Below are 17647 nucleotides of genomic sequence, written 5' to 3'. Positions count from 1 at the left end.
TCTGTTAGAAACCTTATCCGGCCTCGGAGCCGATCTGCTGTTTGAATTGTGCAGCACCACCGTTATCTCCGATTCGGTGAAGGGCGCGTCCAGCTCCTCTACCGTTGCGCACTCAATCTGCGGATAATCCTCGCCGGCGTCGGCCCTATGGGGAGGTATTTATCCGCAACCGCATTCAAAAAAGATTGTTCGGTACCTCCCTCCTGCTTGTGCCTGTGGATGACTTTACTGAGTGTTTGCCTTTGATTCCCCTTAGTCTGCGCGTCACCCAGTAGGTGCTTTAAAAGGTTCCACTTCCCTCTTGTGCGTATGGACCCGTCTACTGCCGCGCATACCTCGTCCCATTGTAGCCTATTGAACTCCACGCACGGCGAGAAATGCGTATATGAAAGACATGGCACACGTCCTTTGCACAAAGACCGTGCCTTACCGTTAAAAGAAATATGCACTAACTAACACAGCAGCGTGTTTTAGCCTGATTCTTTCATTAGTGTTCCTGCGCCACTTCTTATAAAACGTTGGACAAAACAAGCACTGCAGGAGGTGCATGTCTGGCTTGTAAGATATCCGAGGACACTGTGCAAATCAGCTGTCAATGCAAAGGCATTAGTGTCCAATTCAACATTACGAGCCAGCACGCAGCATACTGTGGCGTCAACGCCGCGTGTAGCCGCAGTCATGCGTCACGAGATAGCGAAGAAGGTGCAGCTGCCCCTAACGCACGCAGGCGTGCAGAGCAGGTAAGACCGGCGGTGTGGGAAAGGGGGGGATACCGATCAGGCGCGACCCATCCGATATATCTAGCCTGCACACTATTCGTTAACCACGTCATAGTACTTGGACAGAAAATATGATTGCCATACCCGGCGTGGCAAAAGGGGTGACATGACAATTTAAATGTGAACATATTCGAGAGAGATCTGTCTAGCTGGGTGAAAATTCGTACAAAAAATAATAAACTCTCCAGCCACTTATAGTCCAAAGTTGCTAAAGTTGAACTTTAAGAAACTATAAACTGACCCGACGTTTCGGGGCCTATTCGGTCCCTTCCGCAGGGGTGACTGTTCGGCCGGCTCCGCAGCTAGCGACTTTTTTTGGTGGTGTCCCCCTCTCCATCGTCCTTCTTCCCGCCGTTCTTGTTGCTGCGGTGTGTTTTTTTCCATTGGTTCCGTAGACCGTGCACGTACACACTCGGTAAGGTTCCAGTTGAGCGGTTAACATTTCCCGGTGTTGTTTGAATATGCCAGGATTCTAAGAACTGCCTTTTTGTGTGGTTGCCTTCCGTGTCGATGACCCGGGCGTCGTCAAAATTGATGCCGTGGTCCATCATTTCGCTGTGTTCTGCGAGGGCGTTTCGCGCAGCGTTGAAGCTACGCACGTCGTTCCGATGCTGCCGTATCCTTTTGGGGAAGTTTTTTGTCTCACCGATGTAAGTGGCGTCACAGTCCGTGCATGGAACCTCGTAGACCAACCCGGGGCATCTTTCTTTTGGTAACCGGTCTTTTGGCCGTGGCAGGAATCGCCCGATTGTTGACACGGACTTGTGCGCTACCTGGATGCCCTCATGGATGCCAATATGCAACTTCGCTCGAAGTTGCATAATGTCATAAAGCAAAGTGCAGGGGCTTGCATATCTTTGAGGCGCCGGAATAGCCTATTAGGCAAGACAATCAGCTTCACAGCGTGGATGGGTCTCGTATGGTCGAAACTGGCCATCGCCAACGCTGTTATTTCAAAATATATTTTATTTCTACATATTGTCTTTGTTTTATTGATATCGAAGGGAAACTTAGAACCCAAGTTAGAGCTTACGCTTAGAAGGAACGCAGGGGTAAGGCAAGCGTAAGCCAAGGCCAAGGTGACGTTGCACCATCGCCATTGGGACTTCCAGCGCCGTTTTGCGGGAACAGACGCCATCTCTAAAGGCCAAAGCATTAAGTGCCTCATGAGACTATGACTATGAAAATGCGACATGCTGTGACAAGTTGGCGGGATCCAAAGAAACTGCATCTGCCCTCACTCGGCAAGAAAGGCGCGCGGAGCTTGGTTGGGTTGGTGACTTAATGAACCGATGTCCTTATGACGTCACTGATCGCCGAAATTTGTGGTGTTTAATGACATATCACCACGTGATCACATGGCGTCGTCGCTTAGTCAAAGGTGCGACGATCCAAGAGGCAATGCCACTTCACGTGACATGCAGAAAGCTTCAAGAGGTGGGGGTGCGTGTATAGAATTGACAAACAAGGCAGGGAAGAAAAAAATAGAAGTAGAGGCTACGAAGAAGTATATTCTTGTAAATGTTCAATAACGAGCTGAGGAAGTGAAAATGCTTTCGTCTTGATGTCTCTGAGAAAAGACGTAAGAATAACGGCAATTCTTTCGCCTAGCGAGCAGTTTGAAGGTTTCAATCAATAAGTGCTACAACCCAGAATACTAAAATACTTACCATACGATCCATAACACTGCGTCGCTGTGAGGGTCTGCTCGCTGGTTTTGTATAGAGACACGATTTGCCGTCTGCAAGTTAAATAATTTCCGAATATTGGGCTCAACACAGCATGAAATAGTTCGTTTTATATAAGTACAATATTTGCGGACGTAGGTAGTCTGTGAACTCAAGACACAAAATGCAAGAGACTTCGTGGGCCCACTTTTTGTCGTTGCTTTTTCAGCATACCGAGCGAACAATCCACAGCACGCAAAAGTAAGCGTTGCATTACGATGAATCCTATAAGGATAAAATAGCTTCAATTGAGAAATTCGGACTTAGTTACGGACTTGCCCCGCCACGGGCCTGGATAATTTGAATGAATAGATGAGTAACTACTGCTGACATGTCAATTTCGAAAGATAAAGCGAAGGTGTTTTTGGTAAGTGCAGCTACGCGCATTCGGAGGTGGATGCCTGTTATAAAGCACCATTACCAAGCCTTTAGAAAGCATGGTAAAACGTAAGTGCCGTTTGAGATGTCCGAGCACGCATGCTGTAACACGACTCGGATACGATACAGAGTATAAACGTGTTTAACAGGAATATACCAAAGCTTACAAAACGGTTGAGGCATAGAAAATGATTTTTGAGGGTATTGCCAAGGATATGAAATGTTTTCATTTTTTAAGTACTAAGCTGTTCTCACTCGACCCTACGCCGTTCGCCTGTGTTCGCGCAGCGCTAGCTGCGAGGCCTTGCGGTGTAGCGAGGGTTACGCACGTTAGGAAGATGGAGGGTTATGACGTGACCAGACAGGTGACAGGCAAGCTTAGTGCAAAGGGTGACCTGATGTCTAGGAGAGGAAGTGACGCTCGGAGCAGAAGGTGAGCCCATGGTATATGCGCCTGCAGTCTCGAGCGAAAGCGCGTCAGAATGCAACTGTCTCCTATACTCCGTTCACAAGCTGGTGTCAGCACTGCCAATCAGGTATTGATAATAATAATAATATCTGGGGTTTAACGTCCCAAAACCACGATATGATTATGAGAGACGCCGTAGTGGAGGGCTCCGGAAATTTCGACCATCTGGTGTTCTTTAACGTGCACCTAATCGGGTATTGAGAAGCACAGAAAATAGTCCCTCAAATATTTTAGCTACGAAGGCTACGTTTCAAATTACACAGAAATTTAAAACATAGTGAGAACGGATACAAATAAATTATGGAGAGGGATTCATTCTGTCGCGAAAATAATTCACAAGACCCGCGCGGACAAACGTCTGTGGATGTCTGTTACGAAGTAGTGATGCGCCGCTTTTCGTCAACATGGCGTCGCCCGTGACGGTTGTGTCTGTAGAGTACTAGAATATAGCTAGTGCACTATAGTTCCCTTGAGGGAAGCTGTGTCTCGTGCGCGGTTTCTCCAAACGGGCGAAGCAGTTACCTTTTTAGGGGGAATCACCTTAAAGCGGCACTCGTTCGTCCCTCGTAGTGCGTAACCAGTCTTAACGCTAGTACCTGATCTTGACCTCCAAGGTGGTGCCGGTGGGAGATTTCTCCTGTGCGTTGTTGAACAATAAAAAATTCGCAGCGTGCGCGTTAACTAAAAGCCGAATTCTTCTGTCTCTCATTCCCCATTAGCAGCCATTGGCATGTTCCAGTAGGAAACGTTAGTAGAAGTAGAAGTGTAAGTGTTAGCTAAAAGCCGACTTCTTCTGTCTCTCATTCCCATTAGCAGCCATTGTTTACCTCCAAGGTAGTGCCTGGTGAGATTTCTCCTGTGCGTGATTAAACAATGAAAATTTTGTTCAAAACGCCGTTGATTGATGAAATAAACCAACGAAAGACGCCAGATGTTTTCTAAAAGCAAAACGAAAAGACGCCAGCTGCTTAACGAAAGACGCCAGATGTTTTCTAAAGCAATGGTTTTCTAAAGAATGAAAATTCACAGCGTACATGTAAAATTAAAGTGAGCTGCAAGTCGTCATAACTCTCATCGAACCTTTAGTATAAATGCGCCCGATCTCACGTCGGTGATTATGTACTGGGCAGAATTCACGGAAGATTCACGGTTTACCGATGAACCTCCGCAGCTTCGCCCACTCATCATCATTCACTCCGTGGATATGCTGTGATTTTTTTGTTTATAAGTACTTCGCGTAAGTGCGGGTACAATGCAAGCGTGCATTCGCTCATCACTAGGCCTGCGGTACTCACTCAAGCGAGCCAACTCTCCACGGGTGGCAAAACGCGGACGGAGTAGACGGACAGAGTGCTGTCCCCAAAGGAGCGTCTTGTGTAAAAGGTCGTGAGCGGGCAAAAGCACGTTACGATTTTGACGCCAGTGTGTCACAAAAAGCGAGCTTCTTTAAGAGACGAGAAATTTCCACTATCGACAAGGTGTTGCAGCGTTTTGAAGAGGACAATACGCTACCGACCATGTCCGCAGAGACGATGCAGAGGGTGCTGAACTACCGTGGCTTGCAGTTCAATAAACGCTCTCGAAACGCACTTCTCATCAATGCAACCCACACTGTGCAGCGTCACCGGCGGTACCTGCGCCACTAGCGGTGCTGGGACATCAAAGAAGGCCAACTTTTTAGAGCGAAGTTTTTGAGCAAATCGTTTCTTGTTCACCGCGTACGAAAAAAAAACTATCATCATCAAAAACGGCCACGTATCACAAAAATTGGGGAAATCCCACTACTCACAACTGGCCACTAAAATGAAAAATAAAACTATCGTCATAAAAAATGGTATGTGCCACTGTGCGTCCTATCAGGAAACTATGATCATGATAAACGTGTATGTGCCACATAAATTGGGTAAATTCCACAACACCACTTCAACTAAAAAGGAAGAATGGAAAACATAGCCCAACAAATGGCTCCGAATCGACGGCGAGCCGAAGACCCTGAGTACGTACAAGGAGAGAATACTAGCGAACGGAAAAGGCAACGGCAGCTGCGGGAAGACTCCGAAGCGATGGAAGGCCTACGCCAACGATGACGTGCCCGTAGATCTATGAGAGGTGCGAGCGCTTGTTTTCAGAGCGAGGCTCTGTCTGTGGAGTTTAGACGTCCGTGTCGTGTCTGTGACTGTCTCGGGTTTAACTCGAACCTCTCTGCGCTGAGAATCAACGTAGAAAAAACATATTGTTACGGGTAGCTCAGTAACTATTTATTAAATCGTTAAAACAGCGCAGGGTGGACAAGATGGCGTCAGTCCAGCAACAACCAGAGAAGCGACGTCGTCTTCCTCGTCTTTCATGCAGCCACGCTGCGGCGGATGTATGGTATCATAACCCCCCGGCGGTAGAAGCACCGTCTCGGTGCTTAATCTACACAGATGTGGTCGAGGGAGGGTAATAAGGCTTGAGCCTAGACACGTGAACGACGTCGCTCGTAGCTGCTGATGGCGTTGTTGGATCGGCTGGGACGATCTCATACGTAACGTCAGTGATTTGGCGAACGACACGGTATGGTCCAGTGTACCGTGACAGGAGTTTCTCAGAAAGCCCCACACGCCGAGTGGGAGACCAGAGGAGCACAAGAGAACCCGGAGAAAAGTGCACATCTCTATGACGACAATCATAGAGCTGTCTTTGGTGCTCCTGCGAGGCCTCGAGGCGATTACGGGCGAGTTGGCGCGCGTGGTCGGCGCGGGCGATGGCTTCTGCGGCATATTCGGTGGCGGAGGGCAGCAAGGTGTCCAAGGGTAGTGCGGGTTCTCGTCCGTATAGGAGATAGAATGGTGAATAGCCGGCAGTGTCGTGACGCGAGGAATTGTAGGCGAACGTCACATATGGCAAATGAATGTCCCAGTCCTGGTGATCAGCCGCAACGCATTTTGCGAGCATGTCGGTTATGGTCCTGTTGAGGCGCTCCGTGAGGCCGTTCGTCTGTGGATGGTACGAAGTCGTAAACTTGTGTTTGGTATTGCAAGACCGCAGGATTTCGTCAACGACAGCTGAGAGAAAGGTGCGGCCACGATCAGTGAGAAGTTGGCGAGGGGCTCCGTGCACTAAAATTATGTCGTACAACAGAAAGTCCGCAACGTCGGTAGCGCAACTCGTCGGAAGCGCTCGTGTGATAGCGTACCGCGTCGCGTAGTCTGTGGCGACAGCAATCCATTTATTTCCGGAGCTGGAGAGTGGGAAAGGACCAAGCAGGTCAAGACCAACTCGAAAAAAAGGTTCAGCGGGAACGTCGATCGGCTGAAGGCATCCAGCTGGAAGGGCAGACGGCCTTTTGCGGCGCTGGCAGGGCTCACAAGCGGCGACATAGCGTCGAACAGAACGGGCAAGTCCAGGCCAAAAAAAACGACGACGTACACGGTCGTATGTGCGGGAAACGCCCAAGTGGCCCGCCAAGGGAGCGTCATGAAGTTGGTGAAGGACAGTCGAACGCAGGTGGGCTGGTATGACGAGGAGTAAGTCGGAGCCGAGTGGATCGAGGTTGCGGCGGTATAGGATCCCGTCTTTGACGAGATACATTCGTACAGGCGCGTCGCGAGGCGTGGACTCAAGTTGGTCAATAATGGCTCGTAAAGAAGAATCCTTGCGTTGCTCTTCGCCAATATTGAGCAGCTGCGACACAGAAAAAGCGTCTGCGATGGTGTCAGTATCGGTTGCTTCCTCCACAGGGTAGCGGGATAAACAATCCGCATCCTGATGCAATCGCCCTGTTTTATACGTTACAGATAACGTGTATTCTTGCAGGCGTAGAGCCCAGCGAGCGAGTCGTCCTGTGGGATCCTTGAGTGAGGCTAGCCAGCAGAGCGCGTGATGGTCGGTGACGACACAGAATGGGCACCCGTATAAGTATGGACGAAACTTGGCGACTGCCCACACAAGAGCGAGGCACTCGCGCTCCGTGATTGAATAGTTGCGCTCGGCGGGAGAGAGCAGTCGGCTTGCATAGGCTATAACACGGTCGTGTCCACGTTGGTGTTGCAATAACATTGCTCCTATGCCATGCCCACTGGCGTCAGTGCGGACCTCGGTTGAAGCTGATGGGTCGAAGTGGGCCAAGACTGGCGGCGTGGTAAGCAGGGTCGTAAGTTGGGAAAAAGATGAGGCTTGATCAGGGCCCCAGTAAAACGGGGCGTCTTTCTTCAAGAGGTCTGTGAGGGGGCGTGCAATGGTCGCAAAGTCCTTAACAAAGCGCCGGAAATAGGAGCACAGCCCCACAAAGCTGCGAACATCCTTTGGGGACTTCGGAACAGGAAAGTTTATAACGGCGCGAATTTTCTCTGGATCTGGGCGCACGCCTGTGGCATCGACGAGGTGGCCAAGCACGGTGATTTGACGACGAGCAAAGTGGCACTTGGAGGAGTTCAGTTGAAGTCCGGCTCTACGGAAAACGTCAAGAATTGCCTCTAAACGACTGAGATGTGAGTCGAATGTGGGCGAAAAAACAATAACGTCGTCGAGATAACACAAGCAGGTGGACCATTTGAACCCTTGGAGCAATGAGTCCATCATTCTTTCGAAGGTGGCCGGCGCATTACAGAGACCGAAGGGCATCACCTTGAACTGATAAAGACCATCAGGAGTGACAAATGCGGTCTTCTCGCGATCCATGTCATCGACGGCTATCTGCCAGTAGCCAGACCGAAGGTCGATAGTTGAAAAATATGTAGCACCATACAGGCAGTCTAGGGCGTCGTCGATGCGGGGCAAAGGGTAAACATCTTTTTTGGTAATCTTGTTGAGGTGCCGATAATCTACACAAAAGCGCCATGTTCCATCCTTCTTTTTGACAAGGACGACAGGAGAAGCCCAGGGGCTGCACGAGGGTTCGATAATGTCTTTCGCGAGCATCTTCTCGACTTCCTGTTGTATTGCTGTACGCTCCGACGCGGAAACACGATATGGACGCCTGTGAATAGGATTCGCATCGCCAGTATTGATGCGATGCGTAACGACGGTCGTTTGGCTTAAGGATGTACTGGCAGAATCAAAAATATCGCGATAGCGCTCCAGAACTTGGCAAAGAGCTGCAGCTTGATCAGACGTGAGGTCCGATGAAACCATCCGTTCAATGTCGACGCCCGAGGATGGTGATGAAGTTGAACCTTGGGCTGAGCTGCAGCAATCGTCCACTCTGAAGGGCTCGACATGGTGGTCCTGAAGAGCGGTAATTTGGGCGAGGGAGATACCCTGTGGAAGAACTTGTGCAGTCAATGCGAAATTGACAAGAGGAAGGCAGGTGCGGTTTCCAGTAATTGTCAGAATCGTGTGCGGAACAGCGACGCCACGCGTAAGCATCACGGCAGGAATCGGTGCAACCATGTAATCGCCGTCAGGTACAGGTGGCGTGGAGGATAAGTCGACGTGTATAACGGAATTAGGCGGGAGGCGTATGAAATCCATGCAGCTCAGACGACTTTGAGGTGGGTCGGTCGGATCGGAAAGGAGAGGCAAATCAAGGTGAAGAGAGCCGGCTGAACAGTCTATGAGGGCAGAGTGAGTGGCTAGGAAATCCATACCGAGAATGAGTTCATGAGGGCAATGTTCGATAACAGCAAAAAGAACGACAGCGCTTCTATCTTCAATAGTAACTCGGGCAGAGCACATGCCAAGGATAGCGGCAGTTCCCCCGTCGGCGACTCGTACGGCTCGGTTTAGGGCGGGCGTGACAACCTTCTTAAGTCGGCGGCGAAGAGCAGCACTCATAATGCACACATGCGCCCCAGTGTCTATTAACGCGCTCACAGGAACATCGTCCACAGTAACGTCTAAAAGATTCCGGTTGGTCGTTAACGTCAAAAGAGGATTTCTTGCTGAGGTCGTCGATGCAGCTCCACCTCCAGAAGCTGCACTGCCTAGTTTTCCGGTCGGAGGCGCTGCGAATAGGTCGGAGAGGCAGCACGGCGAGATTGTGGGGGCGAGCGAGATTGACGGCGAGCAGGGGATGGTGAGCGGTCGTAGCGAGGTCTGGTCAGAGGTGCGGCTGGAGCAGAGAATGTGGTCGGCATAGAAGATGCAAGTGTTGAGGACGACTGGGTGACAGAGCTGGCCTGGTTTGGAGACCCATAGTGTGCCGTTGGAGCCCAGTGGTTGCGGCAATGGCGAGCGATATGACCAACGCGTCGGCAGTTGAAACATATGGGCTTGTCGTCAAAGGTACGCCATTCGGACAGGTTGCGTTGTCGAGAATAGTTGGACGCAAGTCGAGGAGTTGACGGCCGACGATAAAAAGGCTCAGCAGAATATACAGGTGGAACAGGATGTAGGCCGACGTTCGATAATTCTTGACGGACGACGGCCTGGATCAAGGAAAGCGTGGTCGGGGAAGGCTCAGGCGTTGTGAATGGAGTCACTACCGGTTGCGCTGCCTCGACTTCTCGACGAATGATGCGGGTGAGGTTGTCACATGGAGGGGTCTGGCGGAAGACGTCATCACAAGACGAAGTAGGCGCTGTGTTCGGAAGGCGCGTGATGCTTTGAGGTACGCGGCGGGCTTTAGCCTGTTCGAGACGGCGGCATTCTTTAAGGATCGTGTCGATGCTCGCGACGTTGTTGAAAACCAGCAGATTGAAGGCGTCGTCGGCAATACCTTTTAGTACGTGGTTAACTTTCTCGTCCTCCGACATGCGCTGGTCGGCCTTGCTACAAAGAGCCAAGACGTCAAGGATGTAGGAAACGTATGATTCCGTAGAAGTCTGGGCGCGTGTGGCGAGAGCCTTCTTTGCAGCGAGCTGACGACCAGAGGAATCGCCGAAAAGGTCGCGGATCTTCTCTTTGAAGAGATCCCAGCTCGTTATTTCGTCTTCGTGGGTTTCAAACCATGTCCGCGGAGTGCCGTCGAGGTAAAAAAGAACGTTAGCGAGCATGAGTGTGCGATCCCAGCGGTGCGTAGCACTGACGCGCTCGTACCGGTGCAGCCAGGCGTCAACGTCGGTAGAACCATCTCCGGAGAACGTGCCTGGATCTCGGGGGGGCGAGAACGTGACGTAGGTTGTAGCTGGGGCGGAAGGGGTCGGCGGTGATGAAGCTCCGGCAGGCGAAGTCGGTGAGGGCTCGCCGGTGTTGCGACCGCTGCGCGTCTCCATGGAGGTACGGGAATCGTCCACCTCCACCAATAATGTTACGGGTAGCTCAGTAACTATTTATTAAATCGTTAAAACAGCGCAGGGTGGACAAGATGGCGTCAGTCCAGCAACAACCAGAGAAGCGACGTCGTCTTCCTCGTCTTTCATGCAGCCACGCTGCGGCGGATGTATGGTATCAATATCATCACCTAGCTATGCCTAACAACGACCTCTAAGATACCTAAAATTAACCAGATTGTCTTTAGGTTATTTCCAGTCTCGCCGTTTGAAGCCTTGCGCGGCTTAGTGCAAACCTTGGCCTTCTTTTTTTCACCTACGAAACGTGGGTCAACGCCTGCGAACAGCGTTGTCGGGTGTAGATTGACGGCACTATGCGGTCTGTGCACGAAGCATGTCAGTCTCGACTGTCGACAAAATGACGTCAATGGCTTCGTGGCGAGTGCAAAGATGTTTACTCTCCAAGAACTTAATCCTCTGGTGTGTCAAGGCATCGTGCAAGTAACTGATAAGAAGTGGAAGAGCTATGTGGAGAATGATATCTAACGTGAAGATGTGATAAGAAAACTGAGCCACATAACGGACAATGATGTATACCATGGTAGCACTCTGCATATTTTGATACCTAGGTCGCAACAACTAAAACATATTTGTGATCAATTTTGTTGACCTGCTAGGGCATCTGGTGAACTCAGCGCTCAAAGTCAATCTGTAATACATTAGGCTGCAGAGATGTCTCCATAAACAGTAGGACATTCAAGTTTCCTTATTATGTACCACTTTCCGAATGGAGCATAATCCTAGCTATTTTTAAGCTTGTTCTTCTGAGAGCGACCACGGGGGCATCCCGGATGTTCCGGGATGCGCCCGTGGCATGCTTGGCATCCCGGAATGATTGGCAGCAGTTCCGGGATGATTGGCATCTCGGAACTGCTGTACTGCGTGAACCATGTATCTTCAACCGGTATCACGGCGTAACGTGATTGCGCATCCGATGTGCTTTGATTGGTCGGCAAGCATTCGCCGCGAGGTTCTATTTACTCTCAACTGTGTCTCTTGCCTTTAAAGTTTCTTCCCGCGGACAACTGATCACAAAGGCACAACCGCTAACATGGTATTGTTGCTGCTTAAACTTTTTTTTGCGCTTCAAATTCAAATTATTTATTTTTTTCGAAATACATTTGGAATGGTTTGGAGGGCTAAAAGCAGCGGTCTGCAGCTTGACAGAGGCCCGGAAACCAAAAACGCAAGGCAGACATTGACTTCGATGCACACGTGGCGCCTGTTCTTGATTGACCGCTACCTGTTAAATGTTGCGCACTTGTTTTATGAAATCGCACTGACACTCACATTAACTTTCGCACTTGTTTCGTATCTTGTTGGTAATAAATCTCCTGCTCATTGTTAATCTTATTCTGGAGCGAGTCGGCAGTATTCTGACGTCGTTTAACCCTGCCATATCACCCTTTGCATGCCACATGGTGCGGATCGTAGTGGCAGTTAGTCTCTGTAGCGTGGGAGTCAAGTCACGTGTGAATCCGTCTTGGAAAATTGCCGTGGAAAATGTTGTCTCCATTTTGTCGTAATGTCGAACCTCTTCTTACGAAGCAACGTCAACTTACGGCAGTGCTGCTGTCAGGTTGTACCACCTAGTTCTGTATTCGGCCTCATGAGTACTCTCATCAAGTGCTATCCGTGAAGCCATGATACATGATGAGTTACTCGTGTTGAAGTTCCGGTAGAGCACGTACATATTGCTCCCGTTTCCTGCAATAAACTACAAAAATTTCCGCATTGTGTTAGTTTACCTAATTATTACCTTCACATTCAGCTGTAGATAAGGAAGCAACATGCTAGAGTGAATCAAATGAGCTATCATATCAGCCATCAAAAAGTAAACTCTTGTACAATATCGTATACTTTGCAAGTCTGAATTCAACCGAACAGCGGTCGACATGACATAAATTGACAATAAATCCGTGGCATACACGAATAACAGCTTTAAGTTCTCTAAAAAGCCACAATAGTTGGCGTGTTTTGCTTGTAGTATTTTTAGTTCCACATGGCACGTGTTTAAATGGTCTTGAGGACTTTCGTTTTCTAATAAAACGCTAGACAAATGTTTCCCGTAGTGATAGTGCAGCGGTCATGCACAGTATATATCTTCACTAAACCTCAGGTTATAAAACCTGTATGTTTTGTGTTTCGCCCTCATAACATTTTTACAGGCGTGTTCTATAAAATGAAAGTAAGTGATTGCAAGTTGAGTGGTACCAGTCGCTTTAGTCCTGCCAATGGAAGGGGCCACGAACTTTTCTAGAACCTTCACCTACGGATATTCTTATGCAGGACCGACCCATTATCGCGCTCGTCCACTTAGGAATCCAATGCATAGCTTTCTAACCTAGAGTCCTGATGCGCGTCAGCCACGAACCCGCATCTCGTGTAGTAGTAACAAAAGCGTATTTTGCCCCAAGCTTTTATGCCGCACAATATGAGCAAATGCTGATACTGGGCTAATAATTTCTGAAGTTCGCCAATGACAAGTAGAACTTAATAAAGAAATGCTTTGTAAATATGATAGCTTTTCTTTATTGTGACTAACGCGATAATCTCACAAACTGCTTTCTTGCAAGAGATCATTTTTGTTCTTTCATCATCGTATGTTATGCTCATTATCATGCGAATTGAACTCTATCGAAAGACGACGTTTCTTTCTACTGCTTAAGTGTATTTTGTCATAGAGTTTCCTAACAATAACTAGAGGGTACTCTGGCGCTGCGATCGTTCAGCCACCATGGGAATGACGGGTAGTACACAAGTTTGCCTAGTCTTCGTACTTGCAGGCTTGGAACGCACTTGTGGCTTTGTTTTTGCTGTGTTTTGGTTTTCTTTCGAATAAAAGAATGGATCGTTGTGAACTTCGTGACCAGATTTGAATTGGTGAGCCTAAAATGGTTAAAGTGGTGAAGTGGAACTGTTGAACGTTTGTTGAACTTTGTCCTGCGACAAAGCGGATGCAGGCGACGCCCAGCCAAACGAAGCCGAAAGTACGAAGTTTAGACAAATCCGTGTACTACCCATCATTCCCATGCTGGCTGAAGCGCCATGCGTTGCAGCTCCCATAGACACTAGCGCCAGAGTTCCCTCTAGTAAGTATTGTAGGAAACTCTACGTATTTTGTGGCAATACAAATGATATGAACACTCTCGGTGGGGTGATTCCACGAGAGGTCAAACATTCATCTACGCCCATATTTTTGTTTTCGCTTGTTTTTTTATATGCGATGTGGGCACATTCAAACTGCACCGAATCTAAAATTTCATTTCCATAAAATAACGCTCCCAGTGAGCCCAAACATATCTGAAGGTGGCGGTGCAGGCGTCCTGCTTTAGCCCCTTCAGACACGCATTATGATGCACTGTCTGCAAATGCGTCAAAAACGCACGGCATGATTCGAAGGCACTCAGTATTACATATCAAGAAAGAAAACGAAGAAATGTGTTGTTTTTTGTGAGTTTCAGTAATTAATCGTTATTAGCGTGTTACTAATTATCTAATTATTCTGCCATCAGTCAGCTTCAGTACTTGCATAAAAAGAATCAACTATTTGGCCCGAAAACCATGTACACCTTCTTTTTTGGTTGTATTTGTTTCGAGCGGAGAAAAAAAATACTCTTGACGTTGGTCCTGGAACGCGGCACGTCGAACGATCGTCTAAAATGGTAGTGTCTCCAGCAAAGTGATCCTCTGCAGCAATACGCAGGGCCGTGTAGTTAAATGACCGCTAGTTGTCCAATCAGGAAGCGTGCACGAATGTGCACACTGAGTTTCAGGCCATTTGAAGAAACACGCGGCATGGGACGCGCCTCCGAAGTTCGCGTCCTCAAACGAGGACGCCGTGCCGCAAAGGGTTAGATGCGTAGCAGCTCTTTGACTAGCCTGTGTAACGCTGTCCGTCCGTCCACACAAACGCGAGGCAACGCGCTTCCCTCGGCGCAGGTGTTGGAGCGGTGCCAAGTAGGTCACGCCGCAGCTGTGCGTTGACGTCACGCATCCCTCGCACGCTTCCCTCGCAGGTGCGCGCGTACGTCACTCTCTCCATCACCCGTCGGAGCGCCGCAGCTGCCGGCTCCAACGCCCGCTCTCCTCCCGTGTCTGCGTTTCAAACAAACGTTTACACCAGTACACGCTACACCGAGTTTCGCTTCAAACGAATCTTCTAGCGCTCACCGCAGCACCCGCGTTAGCGCCGTTCAACCCGTGACGCCACCCGTGCGCAACGCTGCTGCTTCGCATCCCATCAGCGTTCCCTTCAGGGAGATGGTCCAATCGTTTTTAAAGACGATAGTCTTTCTTGGGGAACTTAAACGCAGAAATTTTGGTCTGTCTTTCTGTCTGTCTGTCTTTCTGTTTGTCGGCACGTCCCTCGATTCAGCCACTCGGCCAAACTTGAACCACTTGCCCAAGGGCCAGCCGTCTTGAACTGGTACGGCTGTTCATACTTGTGAACGTTGTCGATCAAAAAGTAAATATCATGCATATCTGAGGTGCAACATCACTAGGTAAGTATTAGGTGGCGTGTTCCTTTAATAGAAAATGCATACATACGTAATTTTAAGGACCCTAGTTTCTTAAGCTGCACTGAAAATGCATAAGAATGGAAGCTTGAGCGAGTTGGTATGCGTTCATCTTTGTTGAAACAGCGCTCACTAGACGACGACGAAGTAAAAGAAGGCACAGGACAGGCAGCGCCTGTCCTATGCCTTCTTTTACTTCGTCGTCGTCTAGTGAGCGCTGTTTCAACAAAGCTGAAAATGCGACTGCGCTGAAATTTGCCTTCCTCCGTACCCTTCGCACGAGCTCATTGTTGTGTTTCGGTTTCGGTTCTGTATTGCACTGTACGAATGCCATGGGTTGGTGTTGAAAAACTTTAGTTTTGAGAAGGCCAAGAAGGTGAAAAAAAAAATATTTAAAGAATGAAAAAGCAGCGTTGTGGGCGGCCTTCAGGCTGCCGGTTGTGGGCGCCGCTCTGGCGTTCCTGTTTTACTCAGGCGACGTGTAAATAAAAGAGTGTGTGGAGAGTACTTGTTGAGAGCGGACGTTTCTCTGCTTCAGCGCTTCGCGCCAAACCGCGTTTTCGGGCTGGCTGGCGTCCCCGCCGGTCGCGTTGGTCACCGCCGGTCTTTGCCTGCTGCTGCGCCGGGACTACCAGCACGCAACACAGCACTCATGTTTCCCGACGTATTGCCAGATGGCGTCCATATCTCACACAGCGCCTGTTCTATCGTCTTTACACGACATTTGCAGCTAAGCACGCAGATACGCGGCCAATTTTTTTGCTTACCGCAATATTTTCCGAGATCACGGCTGAATTTAACGCCAACAATAAACGACGGGTCGAAAATTGTTTCTGCTAGTTTTAACACCCATCACTGTGAATTACATACATGCTGTTCTTATGTTGCCATCAAAAGAGAAAAAGAGGTTTGAAAATGCAAGCGTGGCACAAATAGAAAACAGATCGCTAAATGTTATGCCCCCTAGCGTTTTTCCTATTTGACAAAGAAATTGCAAAAAAAGTGTCAATTATAGAAAACAGGCTTTGCAACATTTACGGAAAGCATTGCTGTCCTACAAACAGCGTAGAAAAAGAAAAAAATAGTTAAAGAAGCGAGTGTTAAAAAAAATGTAATTTTCAAAAAATAAAATAAAATAAAAGTGCAGCCTCAATTCTAACTACATTTTTTATAGAATAGCACTTATGTTCAGTCAAAAGGATGACACAATGTTTTATGTCCTCATTTTCTTTGTTCATAAGACGTAACGACCCAAAATGGCTTTTGTGTCTGCTTACTTCAGTGCCTTTGCTGGTTGTTAGCAGCTTGTATTGTACGTAATTGTACAGTTTTAATGATTTTGCTCGAGGAAAACTTCGTTCTGGTAGACTATATTGAAGAAAATTGTATTCTCAGATTTTATTTGTCGAGCGTGTGTGGGGCTTTGCTGCTGCCGTCCTCTAAAACGCTAACGCGTACACAGTTTGCGGCCTACAAACTAAACTTACCACTCCATTATTTGGTAGTCAGTAGCATGCGAGGCTAAGCGAAGACATGTTTTATGTGACTTTGCCGAACTCGCCTTGCATCTGTATGTAGTGGCAGCCCAGCTTAATCCGTAACTAAAATTCCGCAATCAGCAGGCGCGCATCATGGAGGTCCATTCTCACTGCCTGCTTCTCTTCCATTACGCGCATTGGATACTTTATCTATATTCGCCGTTCGACGCACAGTGTGCGTATATAACGTTTCTAAAAAAATTATCTTACTCATATTCCGAGCCGTTTATTTCAGTTTACGCAATAAGATATTTTCGGCGTCGCAGATAACGTCTTGCGGCATCACCTCAACCTTTACCTCTGCGTTTCAGCAGCCCTAAAACGCGCGGTGCGGCATGATTAAGTCATAAATGGCCGAAGCTGCCCAATTCATGATGTTTTGTCGGTACATTGCTAACGCGCTTTCCCACGTTGAGAACAGCAGAGGTCACTGGTGGCGCCAGACGTATATTATCTTTCTACAGCGAGTGTGGCTCACACGCTATTTATCACATTGCAATGCCTTTAAGCAGCCTTGGTGATAAAACTTGAAACCGTGAGCCATTCTAGCAACTCATTCATGACAGCAGCGCAGACGTGAGAGAATGAGTGTGGCGCCGTTCAATATAAACGTTTGCACTGGGTCAAGCAGTTAACTACACGCGATGCGTGCGGCTCATGGCTAAGTCCGAGTATTCTGTGTCAGTTATTTACATATTCACAAAATAGCGTATGGCTAAGAAAAGTTTTTGTTGCGTAAATGTATTTTTGTTGCTTTTCTTGTTCTTTCCTACCTGCTGAATCCACTGCCATAGGCTACGGATAATCAGGACATCTACGAGGTCTACACCACTGCATTACGCACCTGAAGGAAATCATGTCCACAAAGAGGGGAACCGCGATGAAGCAGCACACGCATTTCTTGAGGCAGAAGAGCTACCGATGTCTTCAAAAGGTGCGTCCACTTTTCTTCTGATGCTTCTGATGTTGTTCTAGTCTGAGGGATTAAGAGGGGCAATTCTTGCCGTTTTGTAGCATGAACCCGCGATGAAATCCATATGGAT

The 17647-nt window shown here is 48.5% G+C and overlaps 1 protein-coding gene across 2 annotated transcripts in view; it reads right to left on the bottom strand.

The window, feature by feature from the left end:
* Nucleotides 1-17647, bottom strand: part of LOC119386764 (uncharacterized) — a 72501-nt gene that overhangs the window by 25976 nt on the left and 28878 nt on the right. For both annotated transcript variants that reach the window (XM_049413235.1, XM_037654040.2), the window contains 2 exons: nucleotides 12109-12263; nucleotides 2450-2520 (listed from right to left, as the gene is read on the bottom strand). In XM_049413235.1, the coding sequence (XP_049269192.1) occupies nucleotides 2450-2520; nucleotides 12109-12263 (226 nt within the window). The remainder of the gene's footprint in view (nucleotides 1-2449; nucleotides 2521-12108; nucleotides 12264-17647) is intronic.

Source organism: Rhipicephalus sanguineus, chromosome 3, assembly GCF_013339695.2.
Source record: "Rhipicephalus sanguineus isolate Rsan-2018 chromosome 3, BIME_Rsan_1.4, whole genome shotgun sequence".
Classification (NCBI taxonomy): domain Eukaryota; kingdom Metazoa; phylum Arthropoda; class Arachnida; order Ixodida; family Ixodidae; genus Rhipicephalus; species Rhipicephalus sanguineus.
This window is presented reverse-complemented; position numbering and strand designations above follow the sequence as displayed.